The 26,494-nt window shown below is 59.5% G+C and overlaps 12 protein-coding genes across 12 annotated transcripts; 7 read left to right on the top strand and 5 right to left on the bottom strand.

The window, feature by feature from the left end:
- The first annotated feature begins 52 nt into the window (after positions 1-52).
- On the top strand, positions 53-3,194 carry C8Q71DRAFT_452643 (uncharacterized protein). Its single transcript, XM_047918635.1, has 6 exons — positions 53-532; positions 597-665; positions 728-895; positions 953-1,432; positions 1,481-2,613; positions 2,667-3,194. The coding sequence occupies exons 1-6, from the start codon at positions 200-202 to the stop codon at positions 2,770-2,772; spliced, it is 2,289 nt and encodes a 762-aa protein (XP_047772522.1). The 5' UTR covers positions 53-199; the 3' UTR covers positions 2,773-3,194.
- C8Q71DRAFT_452644 (uncharacterized protein) lies at positions 3,195-4,597 on the top strand. The gene is made up of 3 exons (XM_047918636.1): positions 3,195-3,654; positions 3,710-3,950; positions 4,010-4,597. Exons 1-3 carry the CDS (start codon positions 3,616-3,618, stop codon positions 4,564-4,566), a joined length of 837 nt encoding a protein of 278 aa, XP_047772521.1. The 5' UTR covers positions 3,195-3,615; the 3' UTR covers positions 4,567-4,597.
- Positions 4,598-5,020: 423 nt separating this feature from the next.
- On the top strand, positions 5,021-5,737 carry C8Q71DRAFT_718859 (cytidine deaminase-like protein; the record flags this gene model as incomplete). The annotated part of the gene is made up of 3 exons (XM_047921258.1): positions 5,021-5,311; positions 5,397-5,591; positions 5,693-5,737. The coding sequence occupies 3 exons, from the start codon at positions 5,021-5,023 to the stop codon at positions 5,735-5,737; spliced, it is 531 nt and encodes a 176-aa protein (XP_047772520.1).
- Positions 5,738-6,101: 364 nt separating this feature from the next.
- C8Q71DRAFT_452624 (HAD-like domain-containing protein) lies at positions 6,102-7,489 on the bottom strand. The gene is made up of 6 exons (XM_047918634.1): positions 7,131-7,489; positions 7,027-7,075; positions 6,909-6,966; positions 6,650-6,850; positions 6,518-6,582; positions 6,102-6,457 (listed from the first exon to the last, which is right to left on the bottom strand). Exons 1-6 carry the CDS (start codon positions 7,264-7,266, stop codon positions 6,184-6,186), a joined length of 783 nt encoding a protein of 260 aa, XP_047772519.1. The 5' UTR covers positions 7,267-7,489; the 3' UTR covers positions 6,102-6,183.
- An 11-nt stretch (positions 7,490-7,500) lies between these two features.
- C8Q71DRAFT_792194 (major facilitator superfamily domain-containing protein) lies at positions 7,501-9,882 on the bottom strand. The gene is made up of 8 exons (XM_047925400.1): positions 9,517-9,882; positions 9,331-9,436; positions 8,727-9,249; positions 8,629-8,675; positions 8,280-8,574; positions 7,843-8,224; positions 7,693-7,790; positions 7,501-7,623 (listed from the first exon to the last, which is right to left on the bottom strand). The coding sequence occupies exons 1-7, from the start codon at positions 9,740-9,742 to the stop codon at positions 7,783-7,785; spliced, it is 1,587 nt and encodes a 528-aa protein (XP_047772518.1). The 5' UTR covers positions 9,743-9,882; the 3' UTR covers positions 7,501-7,623; positions 7,693-7,782.
- Positions 9,883-10,029: 147 nt separating this feature from the next.
- C8Q71DRAFT_799890 (uncharacterized protein) lies at positions 10,030-10,872 on the top strand (the record flags this gene model as incomplete). Its single annotated transcript, XM_047925929.1, has 6 exons — positions 10,030-10,126; positions 10,187-10,210; positions 10,261-10,284; positions 10,338-10,560; positions 10,616-10,676; positions 10,738-10,872. The coding sequence occupies 6 exons, from the start codon at positions 10,030-10,032 to the stop codon at positions 10,870-10,872; spliced, it is 564 nt and encodes a 187-aa protein (XP_047772517.1).
- Positions 10,873-11,474: 602 nt separating this feature from the next.
- C8Q71DRAFT_452427 (HAD-like domain-containing protein) lies at positions 11,475-12,848 on the top strand. Its single transcript, XM_047918633.1, has 6 exons — positions 11,475-11,798; positions 11,860-11,908; positions 11,971-12,028; positions 12,090-12,287; positions 12,355-12,419; positions 12,467-12,848. The coding sequence occupies exons 1-6, from the start codon at positions 11,663-11,665 to the stop codon at positions 12,738-12,740; spliced, it is 780 nt and encodes a 259-aa protein (XP_047772516.1). The 5' UTR covers positions 11,475-11,662; the 3' UTR covers positions 12,741-12,848.
- A 6-nt stretch (positions 12,849-12,854) lies between these two features.
- C8Q71DRAFT_792178 (uncharacterized protein) lies at positions 12,855-14,356 on the bottom strand. Its single transcript, XM_047925399.1, has 8 exons — positions 14,086-14,356; positions 13,904-14,018; positions 13,804-13,837; positions 13,632-13,751; positions 13,497-13,576; positions 13,407-13,435; positions 13,249-13,340; positions 12,855-13,188 (listed from the first exon to the last, which is right to left on the bottom strand). Exons 1-8 carry the CDS (start codon positions 14,109-14,111, stop codon positions 13,076-13,078), a joined length of 609 nt encoding a protein of 202 aa, XP_047772515.1. The 5' UTR covers positions 14,112-14,356; the 3' UTR covers positions 12,855-13,075.
- A 278-nt stretch (positions 14,357-14,634) lies between these two features.
- Positions 14,635-16,501, bottom strand: C8Q71DRAFT_452339 (uncharacterized protein). Its single transcript, XM_047918632.1, has 2 exons — positions 15,264-16,501; positions 14,635-15,213 (listed from the first exon to the last, which is right to left on the bottom strand). Exons 1-2 carry the CDS (start codon positions 16,397-16,399, stop codon positions 14,721-14,723), a joined length of 1,629 nt encoding a protein of 542 aa, XP_047772514.1. The 5' UTR covers positions 16,400-16,501; the 3' UTR covers positions 14,635-14,720.
- Positions 16,502-17,736: 1,235 nt separating this feature from the next.
- Positions 17,737-19,559, top strand: C8Q71DRAFT_452292 (uncharacterized protein). Its single transcript, XM_047918631.1, has 2 exons — positions 17,737-18,766; positions 18,830-19,559. Exons 1-2 carry the CDS (start codon positions 17,907-17,909, stop codon positions 19,317-19,319), a joined length of 1,350 nt encoding a protein of 449 aa, XP_047772513.1. The 5' UTR covers positions 17,737-17,906; the 3' UTR covers positions 19,320-19,559.
- A 414-nt stretch (positions 19,560-19,973) lies between these two features.
- Positions 19,974-21,458, top strand: C8Q71DRAFT_792170 (uncharacterized protein). Its single transcript, XM_047925398.1, has 5 exons — positions 19,974-20,098; positions 20,147-20,261; positions 20,394-20,547; positions 20,605-20,684; positions 20,945-21,458. The coding sequence occupies exons 1-5, from the start codon at positions 19,995-19,997 to the stop codon at positions 21,194-21,196; spliced, it is 705 nt and encodes a 234-aa protein (XP_047772512.1). The 5' UTR covers positions 19,974-19,994; the 3' UTR covers positions 21,197-21,458.
- A 7-nt stretch (positions 21,459-21,465) lies between these two features.
- Positions 21,466-25,799, bottom strand: C8Q71DRAFT_452252 (uncharacterized protein). The gene is made up of 8 exons (XM_047918630.1): positions 24,797-25,799; positions 24,606-24,743; positions 24,432-24,553; positions 22,563-24,380; positions 22,444-22,504; positions 22,220-22,388; positions 21,979-22,166; positions 21,466-21,919 (listed from the first exon to the last, which is right to left on the bottom strand). Exons 1-8 carry the CDS (start codon positions 25,733-25,735, stop codon positions 21,716-21,718), a joined length of 3,639 nt encoding a protein of 1,212 aa, XP_047772511.1. The 5' UTR covers positions 25,736-25,799; the 3' UTR covers positions 21,466-21,715.
- Positions 25,800-26,494: the final 695 nt, after the last annotated feature.

Here is a 26,494-nt window from a genome sequence, read left to right as displayed (position 1 = left end):
GTGTCGTCAAATGCAAGTAGGTGGACTTCACCGCTCGGTTGGGAGGTGGCGCGCCGTTGCGATCGGGGGCAGCCGAGGATGTGACTGGACGCGTGGGTCACGTCACGCGTTGATACCGCAATCGGCGCGGCGGCGGGACGCGCCTCGACTCGAAGCAGCTCTCACAGGCGCCTGGCCCCTCCGCCTACTTCAGGTCGACATGGCCTATTCCTCTCTCGCCAACTGGGACGGCAGGGCCTCTTCGTCCCGACACTCATCGCCCTCCCCACACACTTCCGCGGACGACAGCAACCCCTCGCTGGCGGCGCAGGCAGCGCAGAGCGGGCCCAGTACCAGTGCAGTTTCTGCGGAGCGTGTGTCCAAGTTGCGGCCTGGTGAAGATCGTACAAGTTCGTTCGACATGCCGCCATCGCCAACGACCAACGAAGAGCGGGCTGTACCCGTGTCTGGGAGTCCTGAGCGTGCTGTCGACAAAATGCTGTTTCTGCCAGAGTCAGCCTCGGAGCCGGAGCCAGTTCAGGCGGGGATCGCGGTGCGTGCTGGGTTGCTTCTTGTGTGCCACGGTGGGCGCGCAGCTGACTTCTTCTTCCGTTTAGCTTCCTGCACAGGAGGTCGATACGCGCGTAGCTGGCAGTGAGGTCACGGATCATTTGGTGCAGACGGCGGTGCGTGGTTCTTTTCATTCTGTTGTGCACAGGATGTTCATGGGTCGACGTGCGGATGTTAGGTGAAGTCAAGACCTTCGACTCCTCCAACTGCACAGTCCTCAACCCCTCTGCTTGATATGCAAGTACCTTCCGAGCCTTCCTCGAAGGGTTCAACTGCGGTTGATCCCGAACCTTTGCAATCAACACTCGAAGTGCCATTGTCGGCGATACCTTCTGATGTGAATTCAGTGCGTATGCATTGTACAGACTACTTTGTGGAAGCTTATGCATTGCAACGTCAACAGAATACTACTGCATTGTCAAATTCGAAAACAAATTCAGCTTCATCTACTGCGCCTCCTGCTGGCTCTCTTGTGGTGTCTACAGACGCGCCTTCTGGATCCTCGAAGTACATCGATGCTACGCGTACGGAAAGTTCACCTGGGATTCACGACTCTACTCCTGCGCAAGATGCAGACGTTGAGATGGCTGATATCACTACCGATGCGCCTGATCGACAGTCTCAAGACATGCCTTCCGACTCAGGATCGAGCAGGTCGCGTCGCCGCGCCGTCCCACGGATCGCAGCGGCAGCAGTGCTCAATGCACTTGCTTCGCCACAAGCAGGCCCGTCTTCAGACCAGCTAGGCGTACGATCGTCCGGCCCACCTCCTCGTCTAGGGAATCTTGGACCATCCGAATCGTTCACATCGTTCACGAGCTTCACACGGTTGGCATCTAGGGGCAGCAGCACTAGCAGTCATGGTATCAAGAGGACCTTCTTCGTGCGTGCGCTGAAAATGTTGGTTATATGCGTATTGACCTTTCGTTAGGAATCGCCAAGTCCTGGCTCGACTAGCCGTGACTCGACAGCTCCGCCGCCTAGAAAGCAGCAGAAGCAAAGGCATGCATACGAGGCCGAAGCCGGCCCATCCACGTTATACCGTTCTATCTCCCCCCCACCTTTCCAAACTCGATCAACACATCGCTCGTTGCATGGTGGAACGAAGAACCGGCAACTTTGTTACGTTAATGTGCCTCCTTTCCCACAGGGCGTCTCGCGCGAGGAGTATTTCCCCATGGAGTTGTACGTGCCCATAGAGGTGAACGGGGGGAAGACCCCCAAGCGTAAGGCCAAGGAGCGCGCGGAACAAACGATCAAGGTAGTCGCGAGCCTCGACCTCGCGGCGGAACTTCAGCTCCAGGCCGGCCCGCCTCCACCAGACTCATCGAAGCGGAAGAGACCGATGAAGAAGGATACGTCCGTCGCGCGCAATAGTAGTGAAGTGCGCACAGCTCAGCCTCCACCCCAACCGCGTAAACGGGCAGACCCCAAAGGCAAGGAAAAGGCGGTATCACGAATGAGCGAGTTGCGTGCGACGACGCAGCTACCCGAACCACCAAACTCCGTCCGGTACCCGTCGCTCCCGGCCACCCCACCGCCTCCCGACCCTTATCACGACAAATATGCCAACTTCGCCCCGCCGAACGCGAACACCGCAATTGTTCCCGCGGATGGCTTCGCTCCGCTGGAGATAGCAGGCGTCGAGGTCGACTACCCGGACGAGCTACCGCTGACCTCTCTGCTGCTGTGCGCTTCGCTGAGGCACATCGCCCCTGGGCGCAGCGCGGATTGGTGGCGTAGGCGGGCGCGAGAAGAGGAGGAGGTGATGAAGCTGTGGAGGGAGCAGGTAGAGAGGGAGAAGCAGAAGCTGATGACACCGTTCGGGCCCGGCCCTCAAATTGGTTGGGCGTCCTCTTCTGCGTCTGCGTCCGCGTCGACGTCGAAGAAAGTGAAAGCCGAGCCTTCGACTTCGAAGGCGAACATGAACGCATCGGCTTCGTCAGCCCGCCGGAAACGGGAGGCAAAGGGCAAGGCTGCATTGCGCAAACAAGCGGGCGCGAGCGCGAGCGGGGGGGTCCCTCCGCCGCAGCCATCGCTACCTCCACCATCACTACCCCCACAGTCAGTCCGTTCCCCGCCTCCCTACTATGGACCATCGTATGACGTGCCAATAGTGATGGGATATCCTCCCCCGCTCCTGCCCCCGCCTCCGCCCGCTCCTCCAGGATACGTCGGCCTTCCGCACGCGCACGCGCTTCCGCCGTCGATGCTACAGAATAACCTCGCCGACCCGCTTTCCTTGAGCGCGCCAATGCGTGTCCAGATCCAGCGGCGAGAGTCGGTCGCGCCGCGGGAAGAGGGGCGGGACTTGGAGGCGTTTTTTATTTCGTTTGATGAGCATGCGCGCGGACGGGAGCAGAGGCAGGGGGGTAAGCAGGGAGGCGCGGCGATGGGACTGCCCTTTGGTGGGCCTGAAGAAGAAAGCGGGCCGATGGAGCTGTCCTTTCGAGAGGATGGAGAAGCAAGCGGAAGCGGTGAGATAGACTCGCTCTCCCGCGAGCGTGAGCGGGGAGATGCGTCGACTGGCACGACTTTTGAAACACGTGAAGCGGCAAACGGAATGATTGCCATGCCCTTCGGAGGGCCTGAGCGAGGAGACGCGGAGGTCGGCATATCGTTCGCAGAACAAGCAGCGGGGACAGTCGGTATGCAGTTTCTGGAGCTCGGGGATGGGACGATCGACCCAACGCTACTCGGGGCACCCCTTCCACTACCTGAGCCTGAGCCCGAGCGATCTCGGTCTCCGTCCGAGCGTCAGTCGTCTACGCTCGAGCGTACGCGGTCGCCCTCCGAGCCGGTACAGGAAGGTACGAACGGACCGAGCAGCGACGAACAGACTCTCGCTGCTACGGAAGACCCCCGCGACTCCGACTATGAAGAGAAACCCAGTAAGGGAAAGGGCAAAGGCAAGGGGAAGGCGACGGCGATTGGCAAAGTCAAGATAGCGGAAGTCGATGATGGGGAGTACGAGGTGCCGGTGGAGGTTACGTTCTGCCACCACTGCCGACGGACTACGCCCATACCAAAGATGCGCTGCACGCTTCTCAAACACGATGGGGAGCCATGCGGGAAGAGGTTCTGTATAAACTGTATCGTGAAGAAGTCAGTGTCGGTCTTGCTTCCGTCCTCTCTGAAGTTGTACTCACTTCGAATTCCGGCCCTCCGTTTGGGCCATACGCTTGACAGGTATCCGAAAATTCAGTTCAATGATTACGCCACGATGTTCCGGTGCCCCTATTGCGAGCAGACTTGCACTTGCACGGCGTGCTGCCAGAAGCGCGGTGAGACCTACGTGCCAATGCCACGCTATCAGATCGACTACGAGACCCTCGAGCCTATCATTAGAGGCAAGCCGAAGGCTACACCGAAGGCAGCCAAGTCCAAACGAGAGCCACGACGTACGTCCTGATTGTTTAGCCAGTGGCAAGGGCATACGTTGACATCTTCCTCTGTATAGCGTCAACCACCAGCGCTCGACCGCGGCGCAAGTCTCCCTCACCACAGCCTCTGCCGGAGAACCACGCAGACCAGCTGACGAGCGGGTTGTTCTGGGGATCTGTATATGGCATCGACGGCGCGCGATTGGGCGGGGCGTACATCAATGCGGACAAGCAGGCTGTCGTTTTGAAGCCGCTCGCCGCACTTGCGGCGGTGCCTCCGCGGGCGCCGAAGCGGCGGGTCTTTATTGGGAAGCCTGATCCCAGCTGGGGTGCCGGGACCCAGGGCAAGGACGTCGAAGCGGGATATGAACCTGTCCCGCCCTGGAGGCGCGCGTATATTGGCAAGCGGAGGATACTTGCGGGAGGTTGGTCATCTGAGTCTGATTCGGAGGATGTGGACGAAAAGTTCGGGAGCGACCCCTTCGACGGCCCGTTGTCGCCAGTGCCGGACGAGGCGGATGAGGATGTGATGGACGCCCCGCCGGAGATGCCCCCGGCCCACGAATTGTCCTTCGTGATTGCGAAGGCCCTGTTCAACACCTCCCCCTCCCCTTGGGGCAACAACGAGGTATAGTACGTGTGGGGAGTGCTTAGACTCGTGTGACAGTCGTCGTTCATCTTCATCTATATGTATCTCATTTCTTGGATTGTTCTTGTTCCTTCATTAGCACTAGGATCGCATAGTAATTTCCGGCAACAATAGTTGAATTGGATTCTTTCATTGAGCAATAGGGCACGCTGACACGACGGTGACATGTACGTGAGCGTATATGCATGGCAGTGAACGGCGAAGGATACTAGCAAAAGCAAACATGTTGCATGATCATGAACCACTCTGATCGCAGGTATCATCGGTAGCTTGCGATACGACTTACTGTGTCTTTCACTTTGCTTTCACTTCATGATTATATGATCCACAGAGCAGGCGACATTATCGGTGCGTGGCCCTGACCCAGGCACTAGGAACGATGTTTGCCCACTCATCTGCCACGTCCCTCCTATCTCTCCTCCTCCCACCACCTTCCCCGATGACTCCCCCGCCCACCAGCAGCACCAGCAGTTCGCTCTCCCCGCAAGACGCCCTCGGCCTGCGCACCGCCCTCGCCGCCGCGCGCAAGTCGTACGCCGAGGGCGGCGTGCCCATCGGTGCGTCGCTCGTGCTCCCGCACCCACCGGGTGAGCCGAGCGGTGCGCCCGTCGTGCTCGGCCAGGGCCATAACTCACGCGTGCAGCTCGACTCCCCCATTTTGCATGGAGAGACGGCGGCGCTGCTCGACGCGGGGCGGTTAAAGGCAGAGGTATATCGCCAGGCGACGATGGTGCGTCTACGTTCCCGCATATCGACCTCTTCATTTCCTTTACTGGTTCGCTTGGGCCGATACTCAATAATTCAACACACTACAGTATACGACGCTCTCGCCTTGTTCAATGTGCTCCGGTGCGATCCTGTTGTACAAGATCCCTCGGCTCGTAATCGGTGAGCACCACAACTTCGTCGGAGACGAGGAGCTCCTCCGGTCGCGCGGCGTCGACGTCGTCGTGCTGGACGACCCGGAGTGCATCGACCTTATGGAGAGGTTCATCAGGGAGAAGCCGGAGGTGCGTTGATCTCATCTGAAGTGTAGCCCGTTTTTGTCACCGCGGCGGAGGAGAACTATTGGTGGTATTGTGAGCCATCATGAACTGACTTTTGGTACCAGGAGTGGTATGAGGACATTGGGGAAGTCCCGCCGGCGCAACAGTAGGAAGACGGGGCCGTGGTTTGTGATGCATATATGCACACCGAACGCTCGGTTCATGCGCCATGGCCCGAGCTCACAACAAAACTCAAGACTCATTGCATGACGGAAGACGAGGAGGATTCATACAAACGCGCTTTAAACCCGGAAGAGCGCACAGACGACAATGCGACTGACGAAGATAACGACAATGTATGCGAGGTCCGGATAGAGCCAGACGAGGTGCCGGGAACACCCAATCGGACGTTTGTGATGTGTACCGACTTCGCGTGCTTTGGGGCCCTTTGAACCCGCCATATATGCGTATCGCTTGGTTCATCGCCATCTACCAATCAGTCGTATCGAAGACTACATATACGAGTACTCTCGTATTCGCCCTCTTGTTCATACATGCTACCGCGCTCAGGTTTGCTTTCCGAAGACAATTACTCCGTCCGTCCGTTTCCCCCCACTCATTGCTGCCATACTTGCCTCTCCTCGGCTCTTGCCTCCAAAACCTTCACGATCTCCTCAAAGCTGTCCACCACCATATCGACCTCTCCACCCTCCGTTTTCGCGCGCACGTCAGGCGGCGAGTCCGCTTCGCGCGGGCGGCGCACGAAGACGGTGCGCAGCCCATGCGACGCGGCTGCGCGGAGGTCGTAGATGTGCGCGGCGACCATGCAGAGCTGCGGCGGCGAGGTGAGCGAGAGGTGGTGCAGCGCGCCGAGGTACGTTTTCGGATTTCTGGAGCGCGGGCGGATGAGGTGTGTCAGCGGGTGCGGGAAGGGCAGGAGAGGGACGTACGGCTTGTAAGAGCCGAGGAGCTCGGAGGAGAGGACGACGTCCCATGGGAGGTCAGCGAACTTCGCCTGCACGTCCGTCCGTCGATCGGTGAGCCATTCCGCATCCGTCAGCCCACAAGGCCCGAGTGCGCACCATGTCGACCAGAGTCCGCACGCTCCCGTTCGAGAGCGTCCCGATGATGGCGTGTTTCTTGATGCCGTGCAGCCCCGCGGACGTGTCCGGCCACCCCGGCAGGCGGTGCCAGAAGAGGACGAGCTCGTGCCGCGCGATGTCGTCGAGGTGGGGCGCAAGATGTGACCACTGGCGGTCGGTCGCGAGCATATCGTCGAGGATCTGCGAGGCAATCCAGTGAGATGCGATGGGAGGATCGTGGCGGAGGCTGAGTGCGCACCTCCCTGTGAAGCTGATCGACGTTGAGGGGGCCTGAGCCGCCGGACGCGACGGAGGCACTACGGATGTGTGAGTAGGGTGGGCAGTAGGAGCGTGATCGCGATTGCTGGTACGCTCACGTCTTCTTGTAGTACCCCTTCCTCCACTGCTCCGCGAACACGTCCCAGTCTGGGGCGCCCCGTTTGTTGCTCTTCGCGGTGGAATGGGAGTGGATGCGACTGACCTTGGTCGGGTGCGACGGCACCGAGCTTTGCTTCGAGCTGGTCGTACATGCCCTTGCGCCAGTTTACGACCGTGCCGAACACGTCGAACACGAAGGCTTGTACGCCTTCGAGCGGGTTCTGAGTCTCTGACGACATACCAGAGCTTGCTGTTGAGCCGAGTGTGAGTGCGCGTGTCCGCTATCGAGTGTCAAGACTATCACAGGGTATATATAGCGCGGCACCTATGACTCTGAGGTATTGGTGACACAGCCGGACGAAGCCGGAGGGTGGGGAGATCGACTCGGACTGTTGTGACTATCGTGATAAATGGACAGCTGGTGGTCATGCGTCCTGACTAGAACTCCTCGCTGCAGCACGCGCGAGCACGTCAGCTTATATCATCGAGGAACGCGTTCGATGGGTTAAACATGTGCGAATCATTCAATAACTTAAAGGGCCTGCAGGTTGGAGACATTAATATTGCGGCAGCATGTCCATTGATTTGTCCGTGTTCTGTGCAGCATGGTAGTGCTGCCATAAGCTGGGTATTCCCATCTTGACAGTGCTGAGAGCCTCACATACCAACTCGTCATTAGTCTATGTCATATGGATACAGTAGTTTCCGTCCCGTGGGGGTCTAAGCAATCTATGGTGGATTGAATGTCTCGCAGACTACGCGCCTTCAAGGACCAGTCAGTACTGAATAATGCACAGAACTCACATCTTACGAACCTGCTCTAGGCAACGAGTCTACGGGCGCCGCACCCCTCTCCTCGTCTACGATCGCCTGCTTCTCGCTCTTCGCTGTCGCCCCTCTCGTTTCCTTGCTATCCGACGTCTCCTCGACGTCTGCGCTCCCAAGCTCATTAGCTGCCACAGCCGCCTCCGCGTCTGCTTCACGCTGCCTCTCCCGCTCCGCCAGCTTGCTCTTCCGCGCCTCGATCCCGCCCTCGTATCCGAACCACGTGTACCTCTTGACGTGCGGGCCGCGGAGGAGCATCATGAACAGCATGAAGCCCGTCCACGCAAGGGAGAGCGCCGCTGCGGGACGCCACCCGTACTTCACGAACACCTGTGTGCCGACAGACGTACCCATCACCTGGCCCATGAACAGCTGCACACCGGCGTCAGCCACGCATCCACCGCGCGTATATGCGCTGCGAACGCACCGAGAGAAGAAGAACCGCGTTCAGGCGCGAGCGCGCGGAGGCGTCGAGCCCGAAGACGGAGCTCGTCAGCGAGACCTGGACCATCTGCCGGAAGACGTCGAGCCCGATGCAGACGAACACGACCGCGGCGATGTTGATCCCGTCGGCGCCCACGCCGATTGACTGGAAGACGAGCAGCCAGAGGATCGCGACCACGCCTGCGAACCAGGGGACCAGCCCGTCGATGACGCGCCCAACCAAGGGGGCCATCGCTACGCCGAACATGCCGACGAGGCCGAAGAGGCCAATGACCAGCCTGCCAGAAGGGATGAGCGGGAGGTGGGAGTAGCAGAATGAACGAGAGACTTACGTTGAGTAGTAGTATGGCGGGCCACCGAGCAGGAAGGTGAGTGTTACCTATACGCCGGCTGAGCACACGATCGAGCGCGGAACAGCGAGCACACGCACCCAAAAGTTCGAGAAGCACGCGCTCGAGGCCAAGTTGATGAGCGCCGCCTGGATGAGCTGCGGCTCCGTGACGCTGAACTTCGCCATGCTGTACAGGATACCGAAGTACGTCGCACCCGCGTTCTTCGCCGGGTAGTCAGGCAACATCAAGTAGAGCAAGCCCCACACGGCGTACTGCACACCGATGGCCATGTAATACACCACCCGCCACGACGCGAACTGCGCGATGATGCCAGCAAGGACTCGCGCGATGAGCACTCCGAGAAGGAGGCCGGCGAGGACGATGGAGAGCGCGGAGGCGCGGCGTTCTGGAGGGGCGAGGTCTGCGGCGAGCGGCATGAGGATCTGCGGGACGACGCTAACCATGCCGATGATGAAGCAGATCGCTTCGAAGGCGGCCAGGCTGTTCGTGACGGCGAGGCCGATGGTGAGGGAGGCGGAAATGAACACCAAGAGTAGGAGAAGCCCTCGGCGGCGGACGAGGTCGCCCAAGGTGGAGATGAATACGATGCCGGTTGCATATCTGGATATTGAGGCATTTGTGAGTTACTGGTCAATAGCTCCTAGATACGGGTGATACTGGATTTCTGTGAAATGAACTCACCCTGCCTGTATCAACGTTGGAATGTTTGAGACTTCGTCATACGTGACACCGAACGACTTTGAGTATTCGATCAAAAGCGGTTGGCAATAATACAAGTTTGCGACGACTGTTACAACGCAGTCAGTTCAACCCTGTTCAACCGCGGAGTTCCACTCGAGTGATACCAATTGGTGAGTCGTGACTTACTGAATGTGCTTGCTATTCCAAACGTCGCATTCAGCAGGAGGCCAAAATGGACCGGTCGTTCTGGGTCGTAACGCAATCTTCTGGGAATTGGAATGAAACCGAGGTCCTTCGTGATGGGAGTGAATGAGTCTTCCGCCTTCGGAACAGAGGCAGCGTCCCCTACGGCGAGAGTCTCTCCGCTGGTACGCGACGACTGGCCTGCTTGAACGCGCTTTTCGTCGGCCATGGTCGTCGCTGGGCACTGGGAGACGCCTTCGGATAGCGAGCAGGGTGCTCGACGGCCGCCATGATGAGAGTTTTATAGTCCAGAGCGCCGCCGGACCTCGTCGGCGGGCCGTGTGGGTATGGTGCAATCCATACAAACTTATATATAGTCGATAGTTGACCTTCTAATGCGTATGTTACCCATCAGTAAGCCGTGGCGGCTAGTGAGTGCTATGATGGCCATGATTGGCTGCTACGCCGGCGCCTCTGCCGTCGTCCGCTACCACCACTACCGCAGACTTGTGCGATATGTCCCAGCCAGAGACATTGACTCTTGCCTCCATTTGGGCCCTGTTCAATCTCAGGAGCCTGTATACCGTCGGTTATGCTTGGCTTCTGGGCATGTGTGCGTGTTTCAGATCACCGCCACGTCGTTGAAATGGTCTTGACCACAATCGCACGCTAGCAATCTGGGTTACGTTCTTTGCGGGTACGTGTTCTGCAATGTGTCGAGTGCTGAGGTGAACTTTGGTACCATAGGCCCCATTGCCTACAGAGCCTTGCGTACGTGTCTCTCGCGATATCTAAGCCGCCATGGGACTGAGGGCCGTTCTCAGCCAGACACCAGTTTGGTGCCCTCCAGCATCGTGTCTTCCCCATCTACTTCGTTCAAAGCATTGTCGCGTCCGCCGTGCTCCTCGTCCTCTGGGTACGCGCCCATCCGGCTGTGTCGGCGCACCTCTCCCCGGCTGTCGCGGATGTAGCGCAGACGTACACACTGTCGTCCGTTCTTGTCATGCAGTCGGCGAACCATTTTGTCGCGGGACCATTGACGAGCAAGTACGTGCACCACAGTCATCCATGCACATTCCTCTTATTTACGTCTGCATCGCAGAATCATGTTTGACAGGCACAAGCTAGAGAAAGCCGAGGGAAAGTCCTACAACGAGGAAGGCGTACGTACTTATGCCGGCTATACCTCCAGCATGGGCGTTGACGATGACGCCATGCCGACAGGTGTCCGACGCCATGAAGGCACTCAACAGCAAGTTCAGCACGCTGCACGGGGTTAGCTCGCTGCTTAACCTCTTTGCTGTTATCGCTCTCCTCTTCCACGGTCTCTGGATCAGCAATGCTGGTACTGGTCTTTAGACCACGTGGAATTGTGACAGCTGTAAGTACGTCGCTTCCTTGCCATATACGTTCTTAGCGCGCTGGCAGACGTCCGTATTGTAGCACTGGAACGTGCGTGCACATATATACAGTGTGATGCACCACATGTGTGTAGTTCCCAATCGAGCAGCATCTGCATAACTGGATATGACTGTACCCATGCACGACAGCCGACTGCTCGAAACCCGAAATTTCGTTGACGCAAATATCCTGAACATCCACTAGCAACACGGAACCTTCCTAATCCTCCGCTCAAGCCGTGGTCTCCACCGCCCGCGTAGTCGCCTCCTTCCGCATATCTCTGGGGTCAAGCTGACGTTGGGCGCGGAGTCAACGAGTTGTGACTGCACACCCGATCTGTCATGCTCAGAGGATTGTCGGATGACGAGGTAAGCATATTGTTTTGAGTATTCAGTCGTAGCAACTGCCCGTGTGCCGAGACGCTAAGGACAGCGCTAACAACACCTGTGAATGTAGTCTCTCCGAGCTCGCGCACGCAGGTGTTTCGCACATCCAGTGTAGGCGTTTTCATGAACTGACTGACGTACTCCTGCATGTTTCAGCACGGACACATGACCATCAGGTCGACTGACCATTCGCCGCACCAGACACGGCAGTCCGAGTTCGAGTCAACCTCCCCATTCTCCGGTTTCGCCCGGTTGTGCCGCCAGTACCGCATGGGTGCCGCGCTGTATATAAACCCTGATAGTCCAGGCATTCGATAGCAGACATTCAACGGACCAGATTGTGCTCAGCATCGAACGCTGGTATGTCGGCAGAGTCTCCGAATCCGCTCGAGGGCGTGCAGGCCTTTGTATTCGACGTGTTCGGCACGGTCGTCAACTTGCGCAAGGGCATGTACGATCAGCTCGAGGCAAAGCTCGGTGCCGTCGCACCTGACCAAGGTCAGTCGCGTCCCCTTCTTCCTCGCAAAGCGGATGAGAGCGAACACACCGGACACCCCAGACTGGGACGAGTTCGCGGAGCAATGGAGGGACGGGGACTACCAGAGGACGTAAGCGCAACATCTTCATGCTCCCATTATTGCCCATCCTTCTCACGGACCCGTAACGGTAGTGCCTCCGTCGCATCTGGCGGCCCAGGCCCCCTCAACCTCGATCAGCTTCACAAAGAGGTACGTGCTCACTGGCCTCCGTCATCACCCTCCCTTCGTAACTTACTGAATGGCCTCGCAGATCCTCGACGATATGCTCGCGACCGACCGCTGGTCGCATCTCGCGCCGCACCTCGACGACACCGCGCGACACGAGCTCGTGCTCTTCTGGAACCGCCTACCGGGGTGGCCGGACACGTCCGCGGGGCTGCACGGCATGAAGAAACACGCCATCATCGGGACGCTCTCGAACGGGAGCGTGCGGGGTCTGGTCGACATGGTGCGCACCCCGGCACGGTGGACTAATGGAGGGACACCGGCTCACCGATCGACGCATGGACGTGCAGGCGAAATTCGCTGACCTCCCATGGGACGTCGTCCTCTCCCCCGAGCTCCTCGGCTCCTACAAGCCGTACGTCCCTCTCCTGCCCCTCCCACACCTGCTGACGCGCGCCCCAGCAACCCCAAGATGTACCTCGGCGCGCTGCACCACCTCGCGATCACGTCGCCCTCGCAGCTCTGCTTGGTCGCCGCGCACATCTACGACCTCCGCGCGGCGGCGTCGCACGGGCTGCGCACCGTCTTCGTGCGCCGTCCGCGCGAGCCAGATTCCCCGCCTGACGTGCGCACGAAGAGAGAGGGAGGCGAGGTTGATCTGGTGGTGGACAGCTTTGAGGAGATCGTGAAGGTTTTGGAGGCGAGAGCCGAGGAGAGGCAGGTATGGCAGCAATGACTCTGAGTGGGGGACACAGACAGAGTAAGTGTCTTCGGAAAGCAGAGCCTATGCGCGATGTCATGTATGTATGAGTAGGACAACGGATGTTATTTCAGAGTTGCGACTGTCTTAGGGCCTAGTAGTGCCCATCACGAACGTTGCAGTAACGGTGTCATGATGCATCGGTGCTTAAGATGGGCAACTCAATGAAGAGTGCGGGTCCGTGCTGCGCTCATGCACCGCTCAGTGCTGCCACCGCAAAAGGGATGTGAACCGAGATCGACCCACCTCGGAAGTTATTCATGCAACTTGAAACGGCCGTGTCTTCTACATCCAACAAAACAAGACAGTAGTTACGCTGAACGGGAGTCGGACCCATGCCGCTGCCCGACATCGTCGCCATGCGCTATCCGCTGTGCCTCTTGCAAGCGGGAATTCCGCGCATTGACCGCACTGAGGTAGGTGTCTATGACGGACAACATCAGCGCTACAATCTAAGCCGAGACAGAACACATATAATGCATACTCCAGAAGGGCGAGATCGTCGTGACCACGAAGAATCGGTATTGCACCGGGACGAGGGAGAAGCTGAGTGCCTGCGCGGGGACGAAGATCGAGCTGTGAAGACACCGGTTTCAGTTGGGGGCTATGCGACGCGAGAAGCGTTCAGATTCAAGCGCTCACCAGCTCCGAACCACTGCTGGCGGATACGCCTAGTGCGCAGAACGCGTCAGAACGCGTCGATAGATGGAATGTGCTGAGTTGGAAGCGTACCGTCCGTAGTCGTTCCTTCGCGTCCGCTGCTGTCTTCCCTTCCATGAATGTCATCGTCGTGAAATACGTCGCGATAATTGCTGGGGGCACGAAGATTAGCACGAGGGTCAAGTGACGTCTAGAATGCGAGCTCACTTGGTGCGTAGACGAACTGGTCAAGGAACACCTTACATATGATCTCCCTGAACCTAGACGAGAACTTGAGGCTGTTGAGCCATTTCAACCACGTCGTATATGTCGGACCAAAGATGGTCGCTGGCTTAGAGTCATTCCCCAGGGGTCTTTGAGATCAACGCGCCGTGCTCACCGCCATAGAGAGCGCCGCGGCCAGTCCGCACTAGCTAGACACGGGAAGCGCACTCAGTAAAGCGGAAAGGGGTGTGTAGTCGATGAAGCGCAAGGCTTACGTCGTGCTGCAGACCCTTTGTCTCAACGAGTTGCTGTGCCATTATATCACCGAGCGCAAACATCGACATTGAAGTCGCAGACCGGGTCAGCATGGGCCTGGTCACCAGTGCTTGACTGGGCACGAAACATCGACCTGTAAGCGAGACGTTCGAAGATGGAACCAAGTTGTCAATCCACTCACTTGAACGCGGCAAGAAGGGAGGCCATTTGGTACGCTCAATGACCTAATGCGAAGTGGATGTAGTCAGGGCTGATGATCTTCAAGCTTCAAGACCTGCCACGCTCGCGTTCAAGGATAGGCGAGGCGAATGCGGTACTAGCCCGACAAGTTGGATGGGTGGGAATCAAGAGAAGAATAGCCCGAAGGGCGGTGCGAGTCACATCTTTAGCGGGGGTGGGGGTTTTGGGCCCGCGAATGGACAAAGGTCTTGCAGGACGTGCGTGAGAGCGTCTGTCGCTCGGTGGTCGTCCCCATATGGCAGGCACGCGTCGCGACGCGTTTGTCATGTGACTCACGCGATCATAGCCAATCACGTTCGCCGGCAACATCCTCTTCCTCGTCTCTGGCAGTCGGGGAATGGATCCAAGGCAAGAGTCATGACATAACGTGGTTGCATACAGCGCAGCTGCAGCAGACGGCGTGACAGTAAAGCTACAGAGTAACGACGAGAGCAGAGTCCAGACAATGACACTATGAGACAGCACAACGAGTCCTATGCTACAGTCAGTAAATCAACGAGTGATGATACAGTATCTTCAACCCTCAAACCAGCAAGAAAAAACCCAAGACGTAAAGTGCAAAGCCAAGCAGTAACCTCACTCCTTCACTGCGGTGATCTTCATATCCCGCTCGCGGCGGAGGTGCTCGATCGTGACGTCCACCCTCTCCGAGTGGCCCACGCCCGCCGTATCCTCGCACCCGCCGCCGCCAAACACCACGCGCGCGTCAACGACAAACCTACGCACGTCGCGGCCCCTAAACAGGTGCATCGGCACGGGCACCCAGAAGCGCAGCGCCCATGCGCCGCCAGCGCCCGCACCGGGCCAGTCTGGCTGCAGGAAGGTCCACACCGGCTGCGTGTAGATGCCCCTGGTGGGCTTCATCTGCGCGAGAATCTGCGTGCCAGGAAGCGCCGCGCCCTCGTAATGCGCCGCGTACTCAGGCTCGCTGTCGCTCCGGAGGGTGCGCGCGCGCGTGTCGATCGTGCGCCACTCGAGGTCGATGTCGAGCATGGGTAAGCGCGGCGGTATACCGGTGTAGGGCTTCGCGTCGGTGACGACAAGAAGGCCTTGCCAAGCATAGGTGTCCCTGCGGATGATGGTCAGCGGGAACGACGAGAGGTGGAGAGGGTGACGCACTCGAAGTCGACGTCCCACATCGTGCTGTGTTTGTTCATAGGCTTTACGATCACGTCGAAGCGCTCGTGGGCCTCCCAGCGCGCAAACGGCGGGACCGACGGAGCTCGCTCGCCGAGCCACGCCCGCGAGTCCTCTTCCTCGTCAGAGAACACATCCGGGATCTCCTCGAGGTCGTCCATGACGATACGTCCTCTCGGGGAGCGCCTCAGTGCCTCGGCCTCAGCAGCGACGTCCGGGTCCGCGACCACGTCCCGGACGACCTTCTGGACGATCTCTTCATCCTCGTCGTCGAGGAGCTCGCGGTGCGCCTCCTTCGCCCGCCTGATCTCGCTGAGCGCGGCGTCCACCTGAGCCTCGTACACCTCGACAGACACAGACGTCTTACAGAGCCGATCGAGGTGATCATAGTCCTTCTCCACGAGCAGGTCACGGCGCGACTTCGTGCGCTTCAGACTCTTCCCTAGCTTGTTGGCGGCGACGGGTGGTGACTGGTCCCGGGCGACAGAGAGCCGCGTCTTGTCCATGCCAGTACGCACCCGAGCCACAGGGATCGACGCAATGTCGGACGGGAAACTCAGCGTGTTGGCCTCGTCATCGCCGGCCTTGTTGTGGTATGTAGTGCGCCGCAGCGCACTCGCTGTCCTCGCGATGTTTGCAAGCGCGCTCGCGCGATCGGGGCGAGACAGAGTGGCGCGGGGTGGCTCGCTCAACGACTTGACTAGCGGGGGCGCTGGTACGGTAGGACTCGCCTTCAGACTTAGGCTTGCCCTCGGGATGGCCAATGTTTCAGCCTTGAGCTTGATCGTGCGGACGCTCTCTTGACTGTTCGTCCGCGTCCGAGGTAAAACGGTCCGCACTGAGCTGCCAGAGTCGCAGCGCTGGCGGATGTGCGCCTGCCTCACATCGCCGGACGTCTCGTTCTCGTCCAGCGCAACCTCGGAGTGCTCGCGCTTCTTCCGGATCGGTATGCGTGTTTGGAACGACGCATCGCTAGGTGGCGAAGGGATGACACGCGGCTTGGGCGCGAGTATAGTGCGCAGCTTCCCGCTGAGAGCTGGGCCTGTGCTTGCCAGAGCTCTGGGCCGCGCGGGCGCGTTCGAGGGGACGATCTGCGCAGTGGCAGTGAGAGTAGCCATGGTAGTCCTGCTGGGTATTGAAGGGTATGTGTAATTGTACGTGAAGGGGTAATGTCGTAGTGCGAGAAGCAGGTCTGGTGGTTAAGGAGAGTGGTTTGCGCCTCGGAGGAGAGTAGGGCTACACAGAGTCGTCGCGATGAACGTAGATCTCGCACCAGCGAGAGCAATACAGTGAGTCGTTCGTTACCAGCACAGCCGGATAGGATGCGTCGAGCAGACACCTCCGTCGAGGGCTATATAGCTGACGGTAGTCGCGTCTGCGGACGGCGGAAGCAGCGGGAATGGCTCACACGCGTCGAACAAAAGCAACGCGACATGCCATGTGGCCTGTCCGAATCTCCCATCTCCGCTCGCTTTGAGACGCTGCCAGTCATCATCATCCTCGAGGACAATAATCAAAGCCAAGTCATTCTCGCCCAGGTCAGACTTGGTGAGTCGGGTAGAGATCTAGAACGTCAGTGCGAGCTTGAATTCATGAAGAAATAGGCCTCTAACATAGACGCTCACACTGCGAAACGCGGTTTTGTCATCAACGTCTCGTAGGCTCGACCTTACGCAAGCAAACTGCTACGGAAGCTAGGCTTACCTAGCTTGTGACGTAGAATGAGCGGAATTGACAACCAGGTGGGAGAGTGCGAGCGACAAGCTCGGACAAGTACAGTCCAGACCGAAGGCACGTCTTCATCAGATCTCCCTGGTGCGTCACCTTCATAGACCTGAGACTCAGAGGGAAGCGAGAGGGAAGCGTAACGACAACGTACACCGCTACAATCCGGAGCCCATAGCGATCATTCTCGCCATGGGATCTGCAAGGCAAGGTTCCGGTTCGTCTGGTCCAAGCCTATCCACAACCTATCCAAGCTACCAATCCCCCAAGGGCCTAGATACCTCCCAGAGCAGACGTGTGCACCTCGACGGGGGGTAACTCTGCTACGAAGCGTATTTCGATCAATTCGTCAAAGCCAGCGCGCACATCAAATACACGATCACAATGCTTAGGCGCAAGGGAATGCAGCACGTACTCAGGTCCGCTGACGGTCAGTGTATAAGCAGCTAGTTGTATAAAAGACACAAAGGATGAGATCGTCGCACGCACCCCTCTTCACCTTCGCGTTGAGATTTGGGCTGGGGCGGACGTTGTTATTCTCGCAGCGATTCGTAAATAAGTACGACGCGCTCCCCGTGACTGACGCGTGACCCGAGTGTGACGGGACGCGTCGCCGCGTCGCGTCTGTGGCTCCGCCACACGGCAGGGTCCGGCCCGGGCCTGTGGCCGCCACACCAGCCTACAGTGGTGAGCCACTGGCACTGTTGTCCTTTCAGACCACCCTGCGCAGCCCGACCGACCGGTGCTCCTGACAACGTATATTAGTTCAGTGCCTGTGGCGACCCCAAACAGGCATCATTGTCCTACTCGCCACACCGCCTCACAAGCGTCCGCGTCCCCTTTCACCGCAGGACAAAGCCGATCGCCACAGCCCTACTAGTATTCCTTGCATAAAAGGCCATGCGCCCGCGCTCCCCCGGGCCCATCTCCGCACCCCCCTCCGCCCAGGCCCGCCTCAAGTCCGCGAACGCGATCAAAGCGATGCTCCGCGACTCTCTGAACCTCCTGCCACACGAAACCGAACCCGAGCCTGACCGTGACCTCAACCTTGCAATTGGACAGGAGACGATGCCCTGCCCAGCGTCCCCGCGGAACGCAAGACCCGGCGAAGACGAGGCCCATCTGTGGCCCTGGCCCGAAGACGGCTGCGACAGGATCCAGAATGCCGCGGATCTCGGCGTGGATACGTGGGTGGAAGAAGTCGAAGATGAACTTGACGAGAACATGAACGTCGGAGGTGGACTCGAAGACGGGTACGCGCGCAAGCGATGTAACTCGGCGGCGTCCGTGGCCACTGTCCGGGAAGGCTCGCGCAAGTCGGATACGAACGCCGCAGTGCTGGGCAAGGGGAGCAAGAAGATCACCGTCAAGCCCCGCACGGTGTCTGCGAAACGCAAGGGCCTCAAGCGATCTCATGCCTCTCGGAACCTCAAGCTCGACCTAGACATGGACGACAGCCGTAGCTCAACCTCAATGGAAGGTGCCTTATATACACTTGAGGACGACGGGTTCGACGACGTATTCCCGCACAGAACAGAGAACTGCGGCGCGTCCTCGACGTCTGCTGCCTCGCTGCCCACGACCACGCCGGCAATGCAACAGATCATGGAATTTCTTCAAGACGAAGAGACCGACGAGCACTCTGACTCTGGGTCCAAGTTCTCGGCGCTCCTGAATCGCGAGATGAGGCCACACGAACGGTTCGAGATATCCATCAAGCTCAAAACCAAACACATCGTCATGTGGGACGTGAACCTAGAGTACGTGCTTGCCTCAGTCTCCCGCATCCGCACCCACGCTGACCGACCGAACACGCTCACCAGCCACACCTACGCCCTCGAAGGGCTCGTGCACGTCAAAGACCTCAAGCCGCACGGCTTCGCACACCCACTCAAGCCCGTCTCCGCCCTCACCATCAACTGGCAGACCGTCGACGCGCGTGGCGACACCCCCGCCATCGCGGCCCCCACGCTGTACGAGACAGACTTCCGGGGCGGCGCCGCGCTAATGAAGCCCGCGCACGTCCTCACCGCGCTGAACCCCGCGCGGGGCATCCACGCGGAGATCAGCTGGACGTACCTCCCGCCGGGGGTCCGCGGCGCGGGGCGCGGCGGCGCGTGGGCGTTGAGGTTTTGGGTGCCCGTGCCGATGTGGCTGTTTAAGGGACGGGAGATGCTCAGGTCGATGGTGACTGCGAGTGTGCTGTTCGGGGAGGGCACGCCTGATGCGTGGACGGGCTACTCGGGGACGATGGAGGTGACGATGGAGCATCTGAGGCGCGGGAGGGAGATGCGCGTGTGTGGACGGTCGTAGCGGTGCCGCGGGGCGGTATGTTGTATTTGTTGCTCTATCTGGTTGTTCTGGTTGAGGTGTCCCATTTTCATCGCATCGCATAGGATTGGATTGGATTGTAATCGTGGTCGCATATACGGACGTCTCGTCGTGGTCATTTTGTAGTGTCTTGCATGCTCCTATCATACTGTACCCACGTCTCTGATCGTGTAGCAGTGCCCGTCGTGTATTCTTTGCAGCGTCTTTCATATATAGACTCATCTAGCGGTGTCAACATGAGCGGAACCGCAGTATTATCGACCAGCGTTAGCATGCTCACCCAGTGTAGAGGGCTGTAGGAGCGCGCAGCATCCGCGGTGTGTGAGCGCAGGCTTCATATTGGCTGACAGCACCCCACCTCGATCGTGTGGAATGAAGATCGTCGACAAATTCTGCCGGGCGATCACTGTAACTTCAACTGGCTCGCACGAGACACGCGCCGTACGTAGGTGCGAGCGATCACTGCGCCTTTGCTCGTCCCGATGGCGGGCACCGGCGCACAGAGCGCTTGCATCGTGGGGGTCGACGAGGGTGGGTGCGGGCCGACGCGAGGGCGGAGGTACGGTCACGTGGTACGGCGCGCACGGTCCGCAGAGACGCGGGGGCGGGGGAGCGCCCATTTGCCCCGCCTTTTATGCGACGGACATTTACGCGAAAATGTGTGCTCGCCCATCGTCCCATCGCCCCTCTCTCGTCGCCGTCGCCCCCGTCTCCTCGTCGTCTCGTCCACCCGCCATGGCCTCCTTCCTCAAAGCATTCAAGTGAGCCGCACCCCGCCCTCTCCCGACGCCTTCTCACAGCACCTACAGCGCGTCCCTCGTCCGCAGACCGATGCTCACCCAGTGCGCGTCCTCCGCCGTCATGTTCGGCATCGGCGACGTCCTCGCCCAGCAGGCCTTCGAGAAGAAGGGCACTGACCACGACGTGCGTCGCCCTCTTCCCCGCCCGCTCCCACCGCCGCCGCACCCTGTGCTGGCCGACGCGGACGCGCACACGCACGCGAGCGTCAACGTGGGGCTCGGCTGTCGCGCGTGAGATGCTCATCCCCGTCTGCAGTTCCTCCGCACCGCGCGCACCGCCTTCTACGGCGGCGCCCTCTTCGGGCCCCTCCTCACAAAGTGGCTCGACGTCCTCAACCGCCTCAAGGTCCAGTCCCGCGTCCGCGAGGTCGTCTACAAGGTCTGGCTCGACCAGACCGTCTTCACACCTGGTGCGTGCCCCGCGCCTACCCGGTAGAGTGCGCGCTGACGGCGGAGCCCGCGCGCAGGTGTGGTCGGCTTCTTCTTTACCTCCATGACCCTCCTCGAAGGCAAGAGCTTCTCAGACGCGCAGGAGCGTCTCAGCAAAGTGCGTCTCATTCCCTTTCGTCTCGTCCCCTTCTTCGCTGCCCCATCGGGTGTCTGCCGTGGGACGGCGGGCCTCCGGTGCGAGCGGGTCGCCTGTCGGCACGGACCATGCCCCAGGTGATTCGCCCGCCGCGGCAGACGCGACCCCCTTCGCCAGCGCGTCTCGCACTCCACCGCACTCCGTCCGCCCACCGCGGGCCCGCACCCCCTGCCCACTGCTCGCGTCCGCCCGCAATGCTCACGCACCCTCCCCCCGCGCAGGCCTACGTCCCCACGCTCGTCCGCAACTGGGGCGTCTTCGTCCCCACGCAGGTCCTCAACTTCGCCTTCGTCCCGCCGCAGTACCGCTTCTTCACCATCGGCACCGTCGCCCTCTTCTGGAACGCCTACCTCAGCGCCGTCAACGCCAGCAACGCGCGCGTCGCGGAGGCCGCGCACGCAGGGTTGCTCGAGAAGGCCGAGGCTGGCTTGGGCGGGCCTCCAGCGGACGGCGCGCTCGCGGTGAAGGCGTGAGCTTCTTGGACGCTGGGAGCGAAACGCAACTATTTGACAGACGCGGCGCGAGGGGGCGCGCACGCACGCATGATCGACCAATGTTGGCTTAGAGGTTTCCGCACATCTACATACCCACATAGACCCATAGACTCGACAGATACGAACTGCTAATCAATGCTCACTGCTTGTACATTGCCTTGATGTATGCTCTTTTAGGCCGGTCGGGAGTGAGAGATCTGTAGTATTGCATGTTTTCGCCGAGTATTCTGTGCGAACCCAATCCGTGTGTTCCGCGAGAGCAAGGAGCACAACTGCTTAGCGCTGTCATGACGTCCAGGCAAGTTCGTCCCCGGCCACTGTGTGATCTATCCGCGCATGTACTTATGGAGCACGCGCGAGGCTCACATTCCACGCCAGGCAATGTGTTAGTTCTGGGGCTCAAGTAACAACTATCCAAGACCCAAGACAAGACCAGAAAGCATCATACAAAGCAAGCAAACACACACAGCACTCTCTAACATGGGCACCCACCGCTCGTCACGCATCCGGCGTGAGCAGATACGTCTCGTTCTCCCAGTCGATCTCCTGCTTCAGCGCCGACGTCAGGATCAGCTCCTGGTTCCACACGCGGTGCCCTGCCTGCGCGAGCGGCCGCCAGATCGCCTTGTCCGCCGGCGCGGACACGACGTGCCGCTCGGGGTGCCCCGCCAGGATCCGCACCGTCGGGGTCTGCGTGAGCAGCTACAACCGGCCCGCGTCGCGCGTCAGCGACGGTCTGACCAGCGAGTGGGGAGACGCACCTGCCCGCCGCACGCGCTCACGACGTTCTTGAGCAGCTTGCTGTCCACGGGGACGTGCGGGGTGACGTAGAACGTGAGGCCCTTGAAGAGCTTGCCCCCGTTCGCGCGCGCGCGCACGAGCGCGTCCGTCAGCTTGAACCCGAACTTCCCCTCGTTCGCCGGGTCCTTCAGCAGGAACTTGTCTTCAGCTGTACACTCCGGGCGGTCAGCAGGAACGGGTGATAAGGAGCAGGGAACGTACGGAGGAGCTCCTTGACGGAGAAGGACGCGAGGAGCCATTTCTCATTGAGGATGTGCGGCGCGTGCGCCATCGCACAGAGAAACTTCTCCGTGCGCACGAGGTTACGCGCGACGAGGTGCGTGCACTCCGTGGGCTTGGTCGTCATTTGTACGCCCAGCTTCTTCAGGAACTGGTCGTGGTGAGGTCAGGATGTGAGTGAGAGGCATGCTCAGGACGACACGCACCTTCGAGACTTCATCCGAAATGGTGATCTGGGTGGTCAGAATCCGTATGTTCTGTGCACGACTGTACAAAGCGTTCTTAGATGCTGTTGGCCCCTTCATGAAGATCGATCGAACATTACCTCGATGATCCGCTAGCGTCCTTGCCCTTGCTTGCTGGTTTCGCGCGTTGTTCATCACTCACTTCCTCCTCGTCATCGTGAGCGCCCTTCCCAGACTGTCGTCTTTGAGTCTTAGCCTTCGCCACCGCCTTCCCATCCTTCGTCGAGCCTGTCTTCTGCCTCTTCTTCTCCGGCTGCTCATTATTATCCTCTGCCGCTTGCGCCTCCGCATCGCCAACGGACGCCCTCTTCTTCCCCCGGCTCTTCTCCCCACCTTCGACACTCGTCCGCTCCTTCTCCTTGCCCTTCACAGATGACACGTCGCTCTCCCAAGCGCCTTTCAACGCGCCGCTCTTCAGCTGTTTCTGGAAATTCACCACATCCGGCATGATTTCGTCCCGCAGCCTCTGTGTCGCCCTGTTCGCCGCCGCCCGCTTCGACGGCGTGCGCTGCAACGTTGATGGGGTCTCCGCCACCTTGGCCGGTTCAGGCTCCGGCGTCGTCGCCGCAGCTTTCCGGCGGGACTTGGGCATCGGTGGCGGACTAGGTGACGATTCTGGCGTCTCCGCCCTAGCCTTCTCGCGCGTTGGTCTCCCGCGCTTGGAAGGGGGGGATGCAGGCGACTCCGTCGCTGTGGCGCGCACGGACTGCGTCTTGCCCAGTTTGTTCTTCTGCAAAGACCGGGGGCCTGCTTCCGGCCGTATCCCATAGGCGGCGGCTACTGTCGGGACGACGACGGAGACTTCCTTGCGTAGCGAGCGAGTCGACTTGGCCGGAGAATCGGGCTCGACAGATTCGGGCACGGTAGAGCGAGATGACTTTGTAGCGGACCTGGGGACCCTGGTCGACCGTCCGCCCTTGGCGTCTTGCTCGGAGCCGGAGTCAGCGGCAATGCGCTTGCGTACGCCCTTCGGCGGGCCAAACTTTGCTCCCTGAGCAGTGCCCTTGTCCTTCGTCGAGGCACGCGTAGCAGCTGGCTGCACAGGGCTGTCAACCTCCATGACTGCTTCGTCTTCGGAAGACTCCGGAAGGGCTGTCCCTTTTGCAGATGCACCTTTCCGCTTGGTACGAGAGGGCGACACGTTGGCTTTCTGAGCTATCAGTCGAGATGCCGCCGTCTTTGCCTTTCGTGCGAGAGGAGACTGTTCTACCATCTCCACATCTGAGTCTGAATCAGAAGCAGGCGCCGCTCTGGGTCTCCGTTGGTGGGGAGAAGCGGATGTCGAGGGCCTCAACTCGTCGTCTTCTGCTTCTTGTTCGTCTGCGCGCGCGGCACCTCGTCGCCTCATCGCTCTCGCGACACTCTGATACTTGCGCGGGGAAGAGCCTTTGGACTTGGGTTTCCCATCCTCGTCCTCGTCCACGTCCATCCCGTCATCAGCGCCCTTCCGCAGCCGCCCTGTGTCCTCGTCCTCGACTTGGATGTCCGTCTCGAGGAACTCGCCCATGCTCACCTCCGCAGGATTCTCTGCCACTGCCACCGCGACTGCGTCCTCTACCTCGTTCCGCTCCGTCACACTCGCAGCCGTCCCCTCAGGCGGCTTGTTCTCCTTCCCTCCAACCTTCTGCTTCCGCCCATCGGCCCTCTTATCTGAAGCAACCTCGTCGTCGGGGCGTTCCCTCTCTAACACGGCGAGATCCGCGGGCTCGATGATAACCTTCCCGCTCATCGGTCGCTCCGTAATGAGCTTGCTGAAGTCCATGCGCGGCGGAAAGTTGATGAACCGGTCCTGCGCAGGCGTCAGATTGCGCCACTGTGAGAAGCAGTCCTCGAGCCAAGTGTGGTTGACGATGGGAATGGACCAGGAGATGGCCTTCTCAGCTTTCGTGCCCGAGATACTGTACGCGAATCGATCGGTGAGTTGATCTTATGACGTAGAGGAGACGCACTAAGCAGCCACAACGACGGTGTTCTTGGGAGACATGCTCGGGGTGAACTCGGCGCCCATCGTGAGGATGAGTTTCTTGAGATAGTCGCGGTGTTTTCCCGTGTAGTTTGTGATGGTGATGGACTTGGGCTTACGGTCAGCTCCTGCGCGTATACGAACAAAGGAAGCCACCTACATGTTTCGAGAATCCTTCTATTGGCTTCCGTGGGATCGGATAGTGGATGAGCTGATCTGTGGGACGAGAGATGGTCCCGATCGCGCGGCAGTACCACAGCCATGTCAAAGTCCCGATAGTCTTGTTCTCCCTGTACGCCTGGGAGGACGTCGATTTGTGACTCTACCATGAAATTTGGTGTAAAGGCTTACCTTGACGAACGCAGGACCCGAACGATATGCAGTCACAAGCACATCAGCCTCCTCGACTTTCATAGCCTCCTCTTCAACCAGCTCCTCTCCTTTCTTCGTCACATCGAGCTCGACGATGATCCCACCCTCTCGGCGGATATCCTCCTCGTGGGCATGGCGTTGCCTCTCCGAGAATCGGAGGGACATTCCGAGAAGTATGCGCCGACCATTCCAGATGTTGTGTGCGGGAGCTCGTGTGACCGGTAGGTCATTGCCTGCCGCAAGCGCAGTGTCGAAGAAAGGCTTCTTCTCACCTGTTACTCTATACTGCGGGGGAACTTCACCGGCAGCAGCGTCTTGTTTGCTCGTGCTCCAGTCGCCCCTGAACACGGCAGGCTCAGGCCACTCGTATTCTGCAGTCGGGAGACTCCTGATGCCGAGTCGTATCGAATCCTCGTGCCAGTGGGGAACAAGAACCAGCATGCCGGTCTTCTCCTTGAAGTGCAACGCCGTCTCGTACTTCTGGCTGCCCGGCGCGAGTGCGAATACATGGGTCACGTCGCGCGTGAGTGCGCTCCGCCACTGGCCGCCCAGCGCGTTGATCGATGAGTACATGAGCTCTGCATCCGACTCTGATAGGTCCGTAGCGGTGGCTATGACGCCAGAGAAGAGCTGCGCGGGATCCGGTGAGTAGTATTCGGGAGGCTGGGGCGCGTCGAGTATGCGCGAGCGTTCGACCCATGTTGGGGTGACGAGACGGGCCGTCGTGTCCTCTGGCAGGCTTTCGAGCGTGTCATCGTTCGGCAGTGAGTTTGTGATGAAGTGGGTGAGTGACGGGTCGTCGACTGCCACCGCCGTCGCGCCTGCTGCATCTAAGACCCCAGCGAGCTGTTCACGCTGTTCAAAGCGAAGAGTGAGTGATATGTAATATCGGACGTCGTTGAATGTCTCCTTTGCCATTCCATGCAAACAGCAATAGAGCAGTTAGACTGTGAGGGCAGCAGGACAAAGGGGTCAGCGAGAGGAGGAGGCAGCCCAGGTCCGAGTCGCGGTACCGGTGTCGCGCACGCGTCGTAGGCACGTGCCACGTACCGTGAATCGTATGTATAAGCGCTCGATGCCCGCCGCCTGCCGCCGTCACGGTCAAACCACCGTTTCTTTGCTCATCCGCCTTCAAATATCTGGCAATGGCGACAGACATTCGACCCCGTCATTTTAATACACCATACACTGCCCACTATTTGCGGAGGTTTTTCCAGTCATCGGGTGCGTCGTGAAGCCAGCGATCTTGTTGCGGAGGCGCTTCGAGGGCACGACAGCCGAGCCTGCTTCAGCCTCACCTCAACATCTATAAGCACGCACACGTCTGTAGGTGTACGATAGTGTCCTCCTCGAGTGTTACCTGCTGACAGAAGCGTATCCATTGCAGAAGGCTTCACTGGTCGCGCTAGTAGCCCACTAGTACACAACCACAGACGTACACAATCGTGGGACACTTCGTGGTATGCTCGGGGTTGATGCCGGTAACCAACCGCACGTCCCGATATTCAGTTGGACACAAGTCGGATAACGTCAGCAGCCCTCGCACAAGGACCCGCGGCGCGAGGCGCCGTCCTGGTTATGTGCCACGCCACGCGTAGTACACGACCTCTCGCCTCCCCTCGTACTATGTAGTACTCTCAGATCGCTCTTGTTTGCTCCCACTCAACCACTCTCGTT

The sequence above is a fragment of the Rhodofomes roseus genome (genome assembly GCF_022264815.1).
Source record: "Rhodofomes roseus strain CIRM-BRFM 1785 chromosome Unknown C8Q71scaffold_45, whole genome shotgun sequence".
In the NCBI taxonomy this organism is placed as follows: domain Eukaryota; kingdom Fungi; phylum Basidiomycota; class Agaricomycetes; order Polyporales; family Fomitopsidaceae; genus Rhodofomes; species Rhodofomes roseus.
Note: the sequence above shows the minus strand (reverse complement) of the source record. Positions and strands in the feature narration are given on the sequence as shown.